Source organism: Haliotis rubra, unplaced genomic scaffold (assembly GCF_003918875.1).
Source record: "Haliotis rubra isolate DU_JTF1 unplaced genomic scaffold, ASM391887v1 Scf70, whole genome shotgun sequence".
Classification (NCBI taxonomy): domain Eukaryota; kingdom Metazoa; phylum Mollusca; class Gastropoda; order Lepetellida; family Haliotidae; genus Haliotis; species Haliotis rubra.
Genome location: NW_025767413.1, coordinates 1,871,417 through 1,891,537, shown reverse-complemented (window position 1 = coordinate 1,891,537; position 20,121 = coordinate 1,871,417). Strand labels below are relative to the sequence as shown.

Below are 20,121 nucleotides of genomic sequence, written 5' to 3'. Positions count from 1 at the left end.
TTCACAGACCCTACCCCTGAACTTGTCATGGGATGTATGACTCTCCCCTGATTTCCACACAGACCCTACCCCTGAACTTGTCATGGGATGTATGACTCTCCCCTGATTTTCACAGACCCTACCCCTGAACTTGTCATGGGATGTATGACTCTCCCCTGATTTTCACAGACCCTACCCCTGAACTTGTCATGGGATGTATGACTCTCCCCTGATTTTCACAGACCCTACCCCTGAACTTGTCATGGGATGTATGACTCTCCCCTGATTTTCACAGACCCTACCCCTGAACTTGTCATGGGATGTATGACTCTCCCCTGAACTTTCATGGGATGTATGAGATTTTCCAGACTACCCTGAACTTGTCATGGGATGTATGACTCTCCCCTGATTTTCACAGACCCTACCCCTGAACTTGTCTCCCCCTGATTTTCACAGACCCTACCCCCTGAACTTGTCATGGGATGTATGACTCTCCCCTGATTTTCACAGACCCTACCCCTGAACTTGTCATGGGATGTGACTCTCTCCCTGATTTTCACAGACCCTACCCCTGAACTTGTCATGGGATGTATGACTCTCCCCTGATTTTCACAGACCCTACCCCTGAACTTGTCATGGGATGTATGACTCTCCCCTGATTTTCACAGACCCTACCCCCTGAACTTGTCATGTATGACTCTCTCTCCCCTGATTTTCACAGACCCTACCCCTGAACTTGTCATGGGATGTATGACTCTCCCTGATTTTCACAGACCCTACCCCTGAACTTGTCATGGGATGTATGACTCTCCCCCTACCCTGAACTTGTCATGGGATGTATGACTCTCTCCTGATTTTCACAGACCCTACCCCTGAACTTGTCATGGGATGTATGACTCTCCCCTGATTTTCACAGACCCTACCCCTGAACTTGTCATGGGATGTATGACTCTCCCCTGATTTTCACAGACCCTACCCCTGAACTTGTCATGGGATGTATGACTCTCCCTTGATTTACAGACCCTACCCCTGAACTTGTCATGAGCTGTGGTGACACACTCTCCTCCATTTCTCTCTGACCCTCCCACTTAATCTCTCATACGTTGTTTCTCTCCCATGATTTTCACCAACCTGAACCTGTCACGTATTGTAGTATCTATCCCCATTTCTCAATGACCCAGCCTTAGTAAGGACCTATCTTGTCGTGTCTCTACCCTGATTTTGACTAATCCACCCCTGAACCTATCCTGTATTGGAGTGTCTCTCCCCTGGCTGCCATTGGCATTCCACTGAATCAACACCACAACCATATCATATATACCTTCAAGGGGAATCTAGCCTTGCTCCAAGGCTGTACTAAATGCTAAGCTCATGGATGTATAGTAAATCTATCCTTTAAAGAGGCAAGTCTAGATAAGCGGAGAGTAAGGATGCCAGTCTGTTACAAGGATATTTATATTTTTTAGAAATTATCATTTAAACTAATAATTATTACCTTAGAGACTTGTGCAAGTCTAAGGGGAATCCAACAGTGAGTTATACTAATATCCTTGAACAGATTATCACAAGATGTCAGCTTGACTAACTGGGAATGAACGCCAAACGGGACTCCTGTCTCAGACAGTTACCACTTTCTTAAGACACATGAGCTCAGGTATGATTCAGACAGATCAAAAATCCATCTGTGGGTAAATCTGAAATCAGAGGCGGAACTGCCCTCGTTACAGCTGGTGACATGATGTGAAAGGAACAGTAGAACATGGTCTCAACTAACACATATAACAACAAAATGTGGGCTATGACACACTATTGCAAAAGTTGCAGATGTAGTATTATCTTACCTTCATGTAAAATACTTTAATTTCAGTGGTCAATGATGCTTTAACAAGTTTCCGTGTCACCTCTCCCAGAAGGGTGGAACTGGAAAAAGTATTACCTGCTGCCACGGTAACTGCCAAACTCGGTTTGCTGTATCGCTAACAATCGTATGACGTCAAATATGACGCATGCAGTGCCCGGAGTTCGAAAACCATTCGATTAGCTGTTTTTGAGTTCACTATGTAGACATTTATTTCACTGTCTTTCAATGCTTTATATACTTTATTTTATACATTGAATCGTTTGCACACTCAACTTAAACATAACAAGCATTGTCACTAAGGTGACATAATCCCCACCGCAAATTATCAAATCAAACTTAAAAAGTAATGGAAGTTTAAGATGAAGTTAAATGTCAACAAATACATGACATGATATCTTGCTCTTTATTGATATCTTTTGCTTGACTTGTCATAGTTATGAAATATGCAAAAATGGTACTAAAGAAATTGCTTATTGAAAATTCATTCAAGGGAAGTCTTGAAAGTTATTGAAGAAAATCCAGTGAATTCAGGTTAATATGCTGAAATCTTCAAAGTGTCGCAGTGACCTTGAAAATTATGTGAAGGTCACCAAAATTGACTGGGCCTGGCCTTCATTAGATGAAGCTTGGTGTCAAATATGAAGAAAGTCCAGTGAATGTTTTTTGAGATATCTTGCTGACTATCTTAACATGCAATTTAACATGCTGAAATCTTCAAAGTGTCTTTGTGACCTTGAAAATTAAGTGAAGGTCACCAAAATCGACTGGGCCTTCCCTAGATAAAGCTTGGTGTTGAATATGAAAAAAGTCCAGTGAACAGTTCTTGAGATATCTCTGACCATCTTAACATGCATGTTAACATAGAGTAAAATGTTAAAGTCCCTTGTGATCTTGAAATTAAGGTCAAGGTCATCTAACCTGACTGGGACCTTTCTTATAATGTGATGAACCTAGGTACCAAATATGAAAAGAATCTAGTCAACAGTTCTTAAGATAGTCCAATTAACCTGACTGTATGGTGATAAACCTGACCACATATGAAAAGAATCTAGTCAACAGTTCTTAAGATAATACTATATCACCAGCTAAACTATATCACCACTAAATGGCATGGGGGGATAATTAACCATTTTATAGCAGGTTTAAGCTTGTCAGAATATGTTTGACTGATTTTAAAATCCAGTCAGGCAGACGCCATTTTGTTTACATGTCACATAGTCGGCAGCGATATTCCAAATAACATAAAATAATATTTTGTACATTTAACATGGCAGTAAGATAAAAACATTGCATGCTTCTCCCTCAGGTAATACGGTCTGATGTACGCCTCTTTGTAGCAGTGTTACCCTCGAGAGAAGCATACAACTTATAATATACATCTTATTATATGGATTATAAACCTCCAATGATGTCACTCTGTGGTCTCACTTGGTTCTACTTTTACTGAGTAAACTTCTACAGGCAGTTTCATGGGCATTCTCCAACAAATCCTGTGGATTTCCTACAGAATTGCCCGCATCCCAGGGATTTTCTGAGGAATAGCCCTTGACTGCGAATTATTAGTTGTTTTAAAGATTGACATAACTTTGTCTTGCTATCACTGAATATGATCGTAAAATATCAGATTATTGAAAACTTCCAATATATAGTGCCGATCCTTGGTTTCGAACCTGCAACTCTTTGCTTACTAGCTTGGCAGTTTTATCCACTAGGCTATGAAGGATCGCTGTGAAGGATGAGACTGTTTGTCAGTATGAACCATGTGTTCCTCACAACACGGGTCGTGCAGGCAGTGCACGAGTAGGACGCGGGTAGCGCATGCAAGGCAAGGTGTCGGTTGCCAGTCAAATCCCAGTTGATTTCAACAGTAAATACCAAATATTAGAATTATATCTAAAATATATCTTCAGTCGGTTCATAAGTTTTGATCCTTTACATAAAACATGTAGGTAACAATTTTATTCTGTAGAGAGAGCAAATTTATGATTACAGCAAACTGATATTTCACCTAAAACAGACCAAAGAATCAATATTTTCCTTTGTGAATAATGAAATTTGAAGCTAGTCACCAATAGCGTTTGACTCCCACAACTTACTGTGATATTCTCATTGTCACAACAGGAGACCTACAGATTACACAGCCTCCCTTGGTGTAAGTAACAACCAGTGGTGAATCAACTCTCACCACATCAACTGAATTGCTAGCACATCTACATTGCCACAAGTCTTTGTTTTCAAGCATCACAAGATCTCTTCTCATGGTATTGAGAAATACATCTCCATGATCTTTCTGCAGAGTTTTAAGAATGCAACACTTATCTCATGATTTCCAAATAATTCTGTGCAGTACCTATTGACAAAAATACCAAATATGTCCACAATTTCTGGTAGATGCTGAACTTTTTCAGTTTTAGAGTTCTTTAAAAATTTAAATAAATGCCTTAATCTTAAATTGTGAATGAAATGTACATGAAGAGTTGTTAAATGCAAACTGGTGGAAATGCACTGAAGAGTTAAGTTGTATGAGATGTTGGTATGCGAGACTGAAGACCTAGCATGTGTCTTTTTCATAGTTTTCTTGTGATGTAACTTTTAAAAATTCAGATAGTGATATGTATCTGTTTGAATTATTTAGACAAATATGCAATATATATTACACATTACATACTACCAAAAGCAAAGCTCATATCTCGGATACTGTGAAAATAATGCTTCATTACCATTACTACACCTGGGCATTTTAATGAATAAATGAATGTATGTTGAACCATGTGCCAAACACAGACATCATCAAGCTCGGCAGTGCTTATATACATCTCTCAATAATACATGGTTTCAAAATAAATCTCCATCAAAAAGGAAAAAATATTATTATTAGACGATCAAAAGTCAACCAACTGCTTTCCCAGTGGAAATAGCAAGATCACGCGAAATCTCATAGGTGACAGGTCACATTGTTCCATGCATAAAAACTATCCAGCAATACACCAAAAAGCTGTCATATAAACCATAGTTATGGTTATAAATATTTTACATTTGTAGAGCAAAACCTGCAACAAAAATGACACAATACTTGAATATATTTCTCTTTAAAAGGTAATGGTTTCAGATACTCTATTTTTAAGGTCATTGCATCAGAATTCATCTCAATATATTATCGGGTACGTTTCAACTAAATCACCGGTAGGGGAACGTGTGCACTGCACAACTGATTGCTATTTCCGGCGCTGTATACGGGACAATCACACAATGTAATCTTAATCCCTGCATATAATGCCTAGTAAAAACAACTTAAAATTGAATAGGTAAATAATCTTGTCTAGTGATGTTTAATTGCAAATTTGAGGTCTTCACTGACAAAGTCGTCTTCTCTTGTTTGTTCACGCGAAGCAATATGATGTTGTTTTCTTACATCCTGAAAAAAGTTTGACGAAAGTGTAACCTATAGATAAGCCGACCCCCTTCTACAGACTTATTTTTGGTCCTCAAAATTTGCCTTATCTACGGAAATATATGGTAATATATAATATTATTTCTAGCATGCCTCTGCTTCAGAGATAGAATTTCAGATATTTCACTCCAGGTTTTCAGGAGTAATACAAATCTTTGTCTCGATTTCTGCAAAAAATGTTACATTCACCTTAACATCAATTATTTATCAAATAAGCGGAAAACATGTTAAATACCAGTGACAGTAGATATCAGTAACCTTTTCTAAAATTCAGCACTTGCACATATTTCTAACAACTTTAATCTGTGTACTTTTACACAAACATATCCTCAATTTGTTCATTAGACATAACATCTTATGACAACATTATCAATCATGGTATGTAAATTAGGTACAAGATTGTCGATAGCTATTTCCAACCCGAGGCAATGTAGATTTGATACTGGAGCAGTAAGTTTTAACGGAGTCGTATCACCCACATTGGAGGTTCATAACTGGAGGCTCAACACTGTTGTTGTGGATGCCTTACACAATTCTTCCAGAATTATAATTTTTATGTATATTCAGAAACCCCTACATCCCAACACACCCTTGTCTCAAATATGCTAATGACATAACATTCCATAGGCCTAAACATTGGTACTAGCCTTTAAGCCCAAGTATCATGCTAAACGTATCCAAAGGCTAGTAGGATTATAATGGCTTTAGTGGATGTCCATGTATGTTGTTACTATTTACAATAGCAAATGTTTCAGGTGAACCTGCACCCTGCTGAATCCTAGTCTTTAAAAGATTTCATCTGGTAAACATTGTGAAATGAATGAATGTCAGTGACTTCTCAAATTTATTTCCAAGGGGCTTCAGGCTTTCCTCAGCAGAAACTCCTACCTATAACCATGGCAACTGGACAAACTATATAGCCAAAAGAATATAATTGACATCTTTGACATTTTTAAGCAGCTACAAATCATCCAAATGAAATGAGAAGAAATGAAAATGTAAAGATGTTTATCCACTTCAACATTTTCCATCCCACTTTAAACAATGACAATAATTACTGACACATTGTTTTAAGAGTGTATTTGTAAATTAAGAGTGTATCTGTAAAATTCATCTTGAACATCCATACAGCCATACATAAAAAGTATAAGACTGTTCAAAATGTCTGTACAAGGCAGCCTTTTATTCAGCTGGCACATACACAAAAACAGCCACAAAACGCATGTACTGTTTAGCAGAACCACTTGAACAAAGGGCCAAAGCTTGTGTTCTTGGGCATGATTCTTGTAACCTTTGACTAAAGATGACTAAGTATGCCTTGAGAAGTGTATTTATATGAGGGAAAGGTCTTAAGGTTTTCAGGAACATAGTAGTTCAGCCAGGAGCCTTCAAAGAAGCTCCAATAAACATAGAAAACTTGGGAGGTAATTGTTATTCCTTAATTGTAAACATCACAATCTTCACTGTAGTGATTCTGATGAAAACATCTTATTTTCACCAAGAAAATAGCCACACTGTGTCTCTTATTTATTACAAGAAATAGGTATACCAACAGTGCTAAATCTGAAGAAGCAAAATCAACTATTATGGACATCAACCATTATGGACAATTAAATCCTACCAAAGGTTACATTCTGATGCAATACAACACTCAGTTACCAGTAGCAATCAGCTACAGGTGTTGTGCACCGAATCATCTCCCGACATAGCCTGTAGTATATCATTTACTCACAAGAGTCATTAATGTATTCTGTTTGTTTTTATCATATATGTATGCAATACATTAAGCTTGCTTTGTTATTTTATTGAAAGCTTCCTGACATTACAAACCATTTTTCTCAAGGGAGCATCATGTCTCTTTATGCTCTATCAGGCCTAGAGCAATATAAAGGATCACATTCAAATTAGACAATTTTGTGATACATTATGAAATACTGAACAAAAAATGATCATCAATATTTATGGGGATATTTTTGTCAAAGAAGACTGAATTCATAATTGATAAAAATGTCCCAACAAAAATTCAAATCACAGTGTTTGTCTCGAGTGAAATATTTTTCAAGGTCCCAAAGCCTTTTTTATCATACCTTCAATCTCATACTTTCTATGCTTATGGGTTAACTGACATGGTATATCCCTCACAAAGGGGTGGTGGGGTAGCCCAGTGGTTAAAGCATTCGTATGTCACACTAAAGACCTGGGTTCGATTCCCCACAAGGGTACAATGTGTGAAGCCCATTTCTGGTATCCCCTGCCATGATAATGCTGGAATATCGAAAGTGGCATAAGCTCAACTCACTCACATTCCCTCATATATCTTATATAACTGCTGAAACATAACCCTCTCACTTTTGCACAAAGAATACCATTTACCTCCAAGAGAGCTACAATTTCTGTCTATGAAAGCTGCTATTAGCTTAAGCCTACATAATGACAGATTGATGGCTTAATGATCACCAGCTGTCATCTATGCTAGACACAGCCAAAAGCGCTAATTGCCAAGGCTTCAAGCCATGAAACACACACTCTGCTTGGAGTTCCAACTCCTTGAAACACATTATCTGCAGCCCGTTGAAAACTTGACACAGATCGCTACTCACCTACAGTTCGAACGTTGATGTAGTAAGTGTTGTTAAACTTTGGATCGTTAGCCTCGAAAGGATCACAAGCACCAGGTATGGAGCGATTGCATTCTAGCTGATAGCAGGTATTCTGATGGAAGAAGACAGAATCACAGGTTGCTTCGTTACAGCAACTCACGACACAGTCCAACACAGAAACAGCATTTATGTCCTTGGTGTAACGTCCAGCGTTTGATCCATTCTTGGGTTTGTTTCCTCTGTGGATGGCTTTTTTTGCGTCATCTTCACTGATGTTGGAACTGCAAATGTCTGCCGACACTCCTGAAGAAGAAAAGGAATTTCAGTGTCATATACAGTGTTCAGAGTTTCCAAATTTTGCTAGCCAGTTGGCTAGCTGTGCCTGAAAGTTACTAGCCCACAAAATAATTCAATAGCCCAAAATTTGAAGGTAGAAAATAAGCATAAGATTTAAAAAATATATGAGAATTGGATATTGTCGTCATGACACGGGTTTCATCATTAAGATGCTAATATGATGAACATTTTTATTAGGCCATAATCTTGCATGATTTAAAAGTGTATTATAACTTAACAAGTCGGAGAGAGTGATATATTTACAAAATGACCCCATGAAAATTCACTAGCCAGTCGTGACTGTGGAGATTTATTGGCCCAACTTGATTTTTACTAGCCACAGACTAGCGGGCCAGTGGTTATTTTGCACACTGGTCATATACACACAAACAAACCTACTTTGTAATAATTCACTAAGAAACTGTATTTCAGACACAAATTAAACAACTACTTCTATCTATTATATTTATTGTGCACTACTGTTATTCAGGTAACTCACTTCTGAAAAGTTTAATTTTCTATTGAATCTGTTATCATGATCATGGCACACTATTGTAATTCCTAATATACCTTTCCTGTTAAATATAACTTTGCATTGAAAATGGAATTTTCCACTACTACACACCATCATAATTCATCTAATCCACTACTGCACACTACCATAATTCATCTAATCCACTACTGCACACCATCATAATCCATCCAATCCACTACTGCACACCTTCATAATTCATCTAATCCACTACTACACACCATCATAATTCATCTAATCCACTATTGCACACCATTCATAATTCATCTAATCCACTACTGCACACCTTCATAATTTATCTAATCCACTACTACACACCATCATAATTCATCTAATCTTCTACTGCACACCATTCATAATTCATCTAATCTACTACTACACACCACCATAAGTCATCTAATCCACTACTGTACACCACCATAATTCATCCAATTCACTACTGCACACCATCATAATTCATCCAATCCACTATTGCACACCTTCATAATTCATCTTATTCACTACTACACACCATCATAATTCATCTAATCCACTACTGCACACGATTCATAATTCATCTAATCCACTACTACACTACTACACACCACAAGTCATCTAATCCACTACTGCACACCTTCATAATTCATCTAATCCACTACTACACACGATTCATAATTCATCTAATCCACTACTGCACACCATTCATAATTCATCTAATCCACTACTACACACCACCATAAGTCATCTAATCCACTACTGCACACTACCATAATTCATCTAATCCACTACTGCACACCACCATAATTCATCCAATTCACTACTGCACACCACCATAATTCATCTAATCCACTACTGCACACCACCATAATGCATCCAATACACTACTGCACACCACCATAATTCATCCAATTCACTACTGCACACCATCATAATTCATCTAATCCACTACCGCACACATCATAATTCATCCAATCCACTACCGCACACATCATAATTCATCCAATCCACTACTGCACACATCATAATTCATCCAATCCACTACTGCACACCATCATAATTCACCTAATCAAATGAAACCTTGAAATGTAACTAACTAAATTTTGTTTACAGTATTGCATACATGGTACTGAAACCTCCTGCTGTCACTCACCGTAGATGAAAGCACCGATGAGAAGCAGTATTATCTTCCGCTGGTGCTTATTGAAACATCGCTTCCCATTTCCCAACCAGCACCTGAACATACTGATTCTCCAGCTGGTGATGTCACTGGCTTGTGCTAGTCATTATGCCTGCTGTTTCCTCTCTTGCACTTCTTTACATTGTCACAATCACAACACGGCCCAACGAAACATGCTGAAACAACAAAACCCACAGTCAATTAAATTTCAAGGCTTCAGCTGTTTTAAACAATGCGAAATATATTTGTGTGGTTGTTTGAGGTTTAACAACTCACTCAGCTATATTCCAGTTATATGACGACAGTGTGTAAATAAACATAGAGAATTATCTGGGTTTCATCTTCTTTTATTGTCTAGTACAACGTTTCAGGGCTTGTTCTGGCCCCATCATCAGGTATAAACTAAAGAACAGTAACTGTTTACTCTGCCTGTGACGTCACAATGCTTAATAATTGAGTCTGGACCAAACAGTCCAGTGATTGACGTCATGAGCATCAATCTATGCATTAGGGATACGATGCCATGCATGAATTAAGTCAGAGAGCCTGACCAACTGATCCCGAAAGTCACTTCCTAGCAGTTTAAGACCAGTTCTAACCAAGATCTTCACAGGTCAAATATATTCACCCTTTCATCAAGTCCGTCAGCATGGTAATCATGGTAATGTTCATGTTTTAGACATTGTCTGTGACAATGCTACTAGTCTGAAACCTGAATCATGTTCAGCCTAAGTAAATTGAGATATCAACAAGAAGAATGGTCAATAAAATGGACTTTAATTATTGCTTTGGGATATACTACAGATTTTGACTGTTACGATGTTATAGACATCTAAAATTGAATTGGCAGAAATAAGTTGAATGAAAATGGCTGGCTCAAGCAATTTCCCCAAGCAAAATCTCCCTTTAATGCCCTATATTACGATTTACCAAGAAAATTGCTGTTAAATACTCCCGACTCAAACCATCTGACCCAAGTCTCATACCCCCAAAGTGATCTTATCTGTTATCATAACTGCCTATATACCCTCACATTTCTGAAGTGTTAAGATCATCTAAGCTTTGGATAGCTGCAGCACTAAGTTCCTCTTGTCACGGGTAGTCACTGAGGCCGGCTCAATCAATGGTAGATACAACCAACAATATTTGTATTGCATGTTTTGAGTAGCATTTTATGAAGCAAGTTACATATGCTTATCCATTTGTCTCATGTTTTATATCAGTACCAAGACAGGAAATACCTACGAATTGAATGCCATGCCTTACTGAGCACAATGTAATTTACATGTTTAGAGTGAGTGAGTGAGTATGGTTTTACATCGCCTTTAGCAATATTCCAGCAATATCACCATGGGGGACACAAGTAATAGGCTTCACACATTGTAACCATGTGGGGAAATAGGTCTTTGGCGTGACGAGTGAATGCTTTAACCACTGGGCTACCCACTGAGCCATATGTGTAGAAGGTTATTAAATGATAACATAAATATAAGGGATCAAACTGAAAGATGTCTTGGTCTATTTAGTGCAACATGCACACATGCATCCAAGTACACATACATACACTGACTGACTGACTGAGTTTGGTTTTACGCCGCTTTTAGCAATATTACAGCAATATCACGGCGGGGGACACCAGAAATGGGCTTCACTCATTGTACCCATGTGGGGATTCGAACCCGGGTCTTCGGCGTGACGAGCCAACGCTTTAACCACTAGACTACCCCACCGCCCCCACATACATACACATGTCAGGGGTGGAAGTATCTTAAAAATTGCTAGTGTACTCCGGTAGAGTGGCACATGTAAAATCACTTGCCCTGATAATTTTTCCACTATACCGGCCTTTTCTTGTTGATTTTTTAAATAAACAACATAATTAACGTTGGAAAGTCAACTGGACACCGGTACAGTGTGATATACAAATTTGCTTGCCCAACAGAAAAAAAACACTGGACTCGGACGTCGGGCAGTGGGTTTATTTCCACCCCTGCATGTATTAGATATATTTACATTGACACATATCTACATATGTATATTATTGAGTAACACGTCCATCTAGACAATACATGTTATAACTAGGGTTATAACTAGAGCCAACGCTTTAACCACTAGGCTACCCCACAGCCCCTAGTGGTCTTGTAAATGATTAACACTGGCAGAAGAAAATAAATGGTTGATAGTATGAGCATCATCTCTTTTATCTGTCTGTACCATCAGCTTAACTGCCCTGAGGTGCCTGCAGTTCTCCAACCATCAGCGCCAAGCCAGTCCCCCCATGATATGCTACATGGCTACTGTTAACTGCAAGGAAGGGAAAGGGTCCCTCTATCCAGTTATCCTGTGACTAGCACTATATTGAGAACATTTATGGAAATCATTGTAAATAAATTATATGCAAAATGAACAACATATATTTTGAGCTACAATAAATATCATAAATGCTTAGCAAGTATATGTCCTTCATTTCCCCCCATTCCTCCATGAGATTTTTCTAAAATCAAATATTCTTCATAAATGTAGTAAATTATGAAAACAACGCAAAACCCAATTAATGTGCAGACCCCTGGCCTTAAATATGTGAAAAGATATTCAGGTTATTGGGAGTAGTCGTGCCTTTAAAATATAACCAGTAAACTATAACACCAAGACTGTGGACTTACACCATTACACCATTTAGCCTTGTCCGATCGAAATTTGAATGAATACCGGGTAGTACCACTTGGTATCTTCACAAACTGGTAATCTAACTTCCATGGAATAATATGAAAACTTAAAAACAGTGCATGATCAAATGAGATTGTAAAGGGGCAAAGTGTTGATGAAATGCTCACTTTGTAGCCATTTATTGTAAGACAATTGGTCAAAACTCCTGCAGCCATCTTGTACAAATTGTTTATGATATGCTAGAATTCTAGAGACTGTAGTGTAGAGTCCATGTTGCAACCACATGACCCATACCAAGTTTGAAATCAGCAGAAACAAACTCATTGATTTTTAAAAAATGGTCAAGATGCCTATCAACAGAGATGTTTTAGACATAAAACCATGTATAAGTATTTTGTGAGTGCTGACGAACTTAAGTTTTGAAAATAAAACAAATATAATCAACTGAATTGTTTAGGTTTTTGGTTTCACAGTTTATTCCTGTCATTTGATTAGTAAACCTTCAGATAATTACAAAAAGATTTGGAATTAATTCTACATTTCTTATCAAACAAAGGGAGAGGAGTGGATACTATTTTTAAATTGTACAACATACAAATTTAAATTTACTTTGCATCTAAACTTGTATTATTCTTACACTGTTACAATTACTTCAAAATGATACTAAAATGACTAATCCCCAGGCTCATAACTAAGTATTGAATTAATTTTCAGTTAATCTTAGCTTTGGGTGTGTTTGCGAGCCCAGCAAGAGCCATCTGGTAACAGCTGCCTATATCACCAACTGGTCTGTACCTGGCTGTGAAATGCAGTTCTGTTCACTTGAAAAAAAACCCAGCTTGTTCATTCACTTTTCAGCACACCTGTGACCATGTTTCATGTACTGAGTGAGTGAGGGAGTGTGTTTTATGCCACTTTTAGCAATATTCCAGCACTATCACGACAGGGTACACCCGAAATGGACTTCACACATTGTACCCATGTGGGGAATCGAACCCGGGTCTTTGGTGTGAGGAGTGAACGCTTTAACCACTAGACTAACCCACCAATATCCACGCCCTGTTTCATGTACTAAATAAATGAGAAACATATAGATTGAGTGTAGAGTGAGTTTAGTTTTATGCCGCACTCAGCAATATTCCAGTTATATGGCGGTGGTCTGTAAATGATCGAGCCTGGACCAGACAATCCAGTGATCAGCAGCATGAGCATCGATCTGCGCAACTGGGAACCGATGACATGTCAACCAAGCCAGCGAGCCTGACCACCCAATCCCGTTAGTCGCCTCGTGTCATATAGATTGATTGAGATCAGCTTCAATAATAGATCACTTTTTTTTTTTTCACAAAGATTGGTGGACTCAATGAACATCTGTTGGTCAAAATGGGTACTGAACCCTGATCACTGGTTTGAGGCTTGCCATAGTGAGTGAGTGAGTGAAGTGAGTGGAGTGAGGACTGGAGTGAAAGCTCTGCCTGATCAAGATCTCATGAACATGGCAAAATGGGACTGAACCTAAGATGAATCTGTGGTGACTAAGATGACTGGGCCACCCATTCTCTGAATTAAGAATGAAAGTCAAAGGGTCCTTGTCATAACCCTAACATTTGCAGGTTCAGCAAAGATTCACCTTATGACAAGTGCATCCTGAAGCTGTCAAGGACAGGCTACAGCTGCTGCAGAGAGCCATGATTGTTCAACACTGCAGAAATTAATGTGAATATATTGACAAATATATCTCAAAATCATTTCATTGAATCTTGTTTCATTACATCATATAAACCTATATTAAGCATATCCAGTCCAAGGTTGTGCAAAGGTACCTTTTGATGATCATTAAGATTATCAGCCAATTTCTTTCACGAAATGATGTCTGGCTCAAATAACTAGGCATAATGAAGCAAGAAAAGCATTTAAATTACAATGATACATATCTAAATCCCTAAATATATATCTGATCTAAATCTGGTTGATATGCATGCTAATATCAGATTTATTCTACCCGGTTGAATCAGTAATGATAATATCACACTATCAGGAACACTGTAAAATACACTCATACACTGCTTTCTCCAATATATTACAGGCAAACCTTTAACAAAAGTAATAGAAAAATCAATTACACCGATTCAGTGAGTACAATGACAGTTTCATTAACTAAATGAGGTTGATGTCTGGATCTCCCTCAACATGACGACATTATCTTGATTTGATACAGCTCCAGCAACACATGTATTCACATGATGTACACAATTAGCGTGTCTATTGGTGAGTGAGTGAGTGAGTTGGGTTCTATGACACTTTTCTGTGCAACACCATAAATGGGCTTCAAACAATGTAGCATTGATGAGAATCAAACCAGGTCTTCCGTGAGACAAGTGAATGCTTTAACCACTAGGCTACCCCACCACACTCTCGTAGTGCATTATTCCATTCAATATACATTAGACAAGTCAGAACTCATGCTAGTTTCATATGGCTAATACAGATACTGTTATGTGAGTGTATTTGATAGTTACTAACAGTCTGTGCTTCAGTAAGAATATTACATAATTTACAAGGTGACGAATAATAACCATGTTATACAGTCGAGCACTGTTGTCTCGATATTCATGGGACCAAGAACAAATATCGAGTTATCCGAAATTCGAGACATCCGACCAGGGCATACCATCACATATCACTATGACAGACAACAAAACGCTTCAAAGTATGTTTTGATTCGAAACTATAATCCGTTATCAGTAGTGTTTAATTAATCCTAATTACCGGTAAATAACAAACAAGTGACACCTTCAACTCAATTAGCCCTAATTAGTTTACATGTGTGGAAACAACCTCAGTTCAAAGGGATACTTGCCCATGAAAGGTAGGTGAACATAGAGTTTCTTTGCAAATATCGAGTTAAAAGGGTAATTTTGCTTGTTGGGACCATGAAATCATATCAAGATATCCGAAATATCGAGACATCCGCATCGAGTTAAAAGAGCTTGAATAATGATAAATTATGAAGGATTTTGCTGGGGCCAAGATGTTATATCGAGACAACCGAGATATCGATTATCAGAGTTCATTTTAATTCTAGGTAATTCTTATCCATACCGTGAAGTGTGACATATTGTAATGCATATACAAATGATATAAACAAGTACATACCTATGGCTATTAGAGGTGAGGTGAGGTGAAATTGGGTTTAATGTCGTGATTGAGAATATTTCGCTGATATGACGACGTGCATGCGTGTGTATGTGTAGGTGCGGCTGCTTGTACTAGCCCAGACTTAAGCTGGTTTTATAGTACTAGCCCACTGAGATACCACGCTGCAGTAAAGCATGAATACCCCACTCAGACACATTATACTGACTCCTAGCCGACCAGTCCTTGTTGTACCCAATAATGCCGAACGCCAGGCAGGGACCAACAAGTACCATATTTTAACGTCTTTTGGTATGATGCGGTCGGGGGGCTATTAGAGACTTAAATGATATTCATGGTTTGATGCATCAAGGGGTGTTACAATATCTTGATATGAGGCAGCTAATAGAAAGCGAAAATGTAATCAAGAACTATGGACTAATGAAGACCAACAAAAAAAAAGAAGAACAATATAATGTCTTCATAACTTTCATTCTATGACACAAACTGGAACAGTGTCATCCATAATTCAGGCTGTGACCTGTATGTTTATGTGACTTATCATGAACTGTATTGTGAATTTAACATTACAATATTGAATAGTATTTTTTTCCCTCTTTTTTTCCACCTGCCCCAATCTGGGAACAGTCAGGCGATGAGAAACACAGAATTAAATACGGACGCCCTTATGATTGATACATATGGTATTTGACAAGATGTATTGCAACAGACATTGCGTAACATAGGGTGATGATAATGCACCATGTTTCATAATATAAATTTTATCCTTTCTCATGCTGCTGTTGGCTTGAACTGAGGCAATGTTTGAAATTTAGGATTAACGCTTGCGGGTGGTTTTGTTTACATAATTCTAATGTTTTGAATTAATTTTTATTTTAGATCCATAAGTTTGTCAATAGTGCCCCCCATTCGTATTGAAGTGACTCCTACCATGACTACAATAGATAAATCCTGTTGATATGTATGTCAAAAAATGTTTAGTATTTAAATATTAAGTTTACTGAGTGTAGTTTGGAAGATAAATGTTAAATGTATACTCACCAAATGCATTGGGAATCACGGTAAAGACAATAAAGTTTGCCCATTGCAATTCCAACAATCTGAGAGGCTGGTGGTTTTTCAATGAAATTTAATACATTTTAAACTCAATTCTTAATTTTTCTTGTGGTGAAACATATTTTTTCAATTGGCGGTGTACAATTGAGAATGGTCAGCTCAAAGTTTAGAAATAAGTTTGTTTATTGTATGGGCTGGTGGGATTTTTATGGGCAGCAGGAGATGAGAAACACAGAATTAAATACGGAGGCCCTAACAAAGGTATTGTGAAATAAAACCCTTTTTTCAATGACTTACTGAACATATGTATGTAGTGTAAAGAACAACAACAGAAAGAAACACTAAGTGTATATCCTGGTAAAAATCAACAAAACCGCAAACATCCAGTAAGTACATCAAAACATCTTGAAAATGTGCAGAATATAAAGAGCATCCTTTCCCAGACCCTCATGATTGCTGCATTACATACATTTGTGTACATTTGTATATACAATACACACTGCCATTACATAACACAAGAATACTGGCAATGCGTATCAGTATTTCTCATCTTGCTTATCACCATGGTGTTTTCCTAGTACTTCTATTAATTATACAAGTTTCTGTATCCATGGAGGTGTTTCCTTTGGATTAAAATGCATACAGTAGCTCTACCAATAAAAGATGCATAAGCAGATCATTATTCAGCAATCATGTCAATATGCTTGCTATTTTCCATGCCTGACACTGAACTTCAAGAACATTATATCAATAGGTATATGTTCATATGCTGAACAAGCAGAAAACATGTGGCTAAGATAAAAACATTGCCATTATATTACTTTCTGTATTGAAGAAGGTATTAATAAAAACACCCTGCAAGACCAGAAAATAACTATTGTGAATGTGCAAATGTGCCATTGTGTTTATATGATATGTATAGGTCAATTGTTTGTATATGACATCATAAAAGTCTATCACCATAACAGAATATACAAGTTCAACGATCACTGATAACACTGAATTGATAACAGCTGATAGCATGCAAATAGGGTGTGCATCAACTGAAATCAGGGATATGATTACAAACTGTCAACATTGCTTGTGATCCTCATTGCTCATGACCATATGTTACTGACGATCTTTTCAAATTATGTAAAAAATAAATATCAAAATAATGGACCAAAAAAAGTAGAAGACTTACACAGGAGAGTCTGTGACAACCAATTAAGTGAGCTGTCATATAAGAAATACGCCGTTCTGGTGCTATATGCTACTGTAAACAACACACTCTTCTGATTACTAATAAGCGAATGTTACCATAACCTGCTGAGGTTGACTGCCGGGTGTTATGGGCCGATACCACGGTGTTTTCCACTGCGGGTAAAATATTTATCAATAAGAAAGAATTGCAACAACATCGGCCAGTCTGAAGCAGAGGTGTATAGACATGTCTTCGTCTACGACTGAATGCGCACGCGGCTCTTACGGCATCGTAAAGTTCCAGATGTGACCTACCTTAACACTACCTGCTTATTTTCATATACACTTCTGCGAAGAACGTCACCACTTTATGTTGTCAAGAACAGGATACTATTTTGGCCAATCAAAACAAAGATTGACAATTTCTGCTCTATGATAATGGCAGCTTCCACTAGAAACGTGGATGTGTGTAAACAATCATCTTTGGTCGGCCAACTTGAAGTACATAGGGACTAAAATGTCTTCAACAATAGTCCAATATGTTGTTGTAAGGGGTGACTTGATCAGTGCATTGAAATGGCCAACTGGGGCACTAATAGCACAAGCATGCCATGCTTGCACTGCTGCTATACACACGTTTTACCAGGACGAAGAGACTCAACAGTATTTAGCCGATCTTGATCGTATGCATAAAGTCATTCTAGAGGTAAATTACATTCTGTCTAAAACCAGATATTACATTTTTTACAGATTAGAATGTAAGCCTTTCCAACAATACCATTATAAAGCTGTATATCATCTGAGAGCGAGACCAACATCTGACAGGTCTCAGTAGTCAGTTGTGTAATGGGATTAGTAAGTTATGGTCAATATTTATTCAAACAAAGCATGGATTACGGCTATTTTGAATGAGGCTTACTGGGCATTTTACAGCCTGGGATGTAAACCTTTATAACCATGATTATGTTGAATACGTGTGAAAGTGAGACCAACATCTCACAGGTATCAGTTGTGTAATATAGTCAATATTTTCCCAAAGCTACCGTGGATACGGATGTTTTGAAAAGCCATTTTAAGTTTGTGTGGAAATCAGGCACAGGGGTAGCCCAGACAGAGGCGATGCAGTTCGCTGTACAGAGTTGGGTCCATTGGACATGCCAGGAACCTGTGATTGAAGGTTTCAATCACAGTTATGTTTCAAGGTTTATCAGTATCCCAGTTTCACCTGTTTTCGGCGATGTAATAACTATTCCTGGTGCACATAACCATGCTATCGTAATAAAATGTTGATATATTTCATCAAGACAAATTTGTGTCTTCAAGTCACTTGACATACTAAATTAAAATGTCAGTTCAACAATTTCAAACACAGATAACGATGAATTGAAATCCAAACAGGTTATGTACACTGTTGATGATAGCTCATGAATGTCATTCACTCTTCCACTGGGCTTTGGTCACAGTGGGGACTGAGAAATACCGCATGTGTACGAACAACTGTGAGACTGGTACAAAAGACAAGGTGAACCCAGTGACCACATTTGTCAAACTGTGCCCATTTCACGTACGTGATTGAGTCACTACGATGCAATGCATCGGGTGTAAGTTTTCTTCCACCCCAAGATTCCAAGAATGTCCAGTCCTTTCATCCCATATTAGCTGACACTCTGTGATCCAATTCACTCAGTGCAAAAAGTACATTTGATTCAGAAGTGTTTTGTGGCTTACCAATCCAGTTTACATGTTAGGTCTATCTATATATACACTTCTGTAATGATGATAAAAACATCATTATATACCAAAACCTACAACCAATTGATTACCAGTTCTGTATTCACTGTTAACAAGGTAACAGCCATACAGACATATGTTTGATGTTTATTTGATCTGGAATTAATATATCATTTGATGATATTTACCATAGAGATGTATATTTGTTGCTTATTTGATCTTGATTAAAAATATCATTTGATGGTATTTATCATGTTTACAAAGCTTTAAATCTAAACTAGAATGTTCTGATACATATTCTCAAATTGGTATTGGTAACAACAGTATGACAAATACCAAGCTTGGTTATAAATGAACCCTGAGATCTGGTGCTGATTTCCTGTTTGTTCCTGTCCAGACCTAAACATTCAAAAA

At 37.7% G+C, this 20,121-nt stretch overlaps 1 protein-coding gene across 1 annotated transcript in view; it reads right to left on the bottom strand.

Annotated features, from left to right (window-relative positions):
- The window catches only part of LOC124258751 (dyslexia-associated protein KIAA0319-like protein), a 104,777-nt gene extending 86,518 nt beyond the window's left edge, over window positions 1-18,259 (bottom strand). The window contains exons 1-3 of the mRNA XM_046692833.1: window positions 18,100-18,259; window positions 9,889-10,091; window positions 7,892-8,194 (exon numbers count right to left, since the gene is read on the bottom strand). Of these exons, the coding sequence (XP_046548789.1) occupies window positions 7,892-8,194; window positions 9,889-9,979 (394 nt within the window). The 5' untranslated portion in view covers window positions 9,980-10,091; window positions 18,100-18,259. The remainder of the gene's footprint in view (window positions 1-7,891; window positions 8,195-9,888; window positions 10,092-18,099) is intronic.
- Window positions 18,260-20,121: the final 1,862 nt, after the last annotated feature.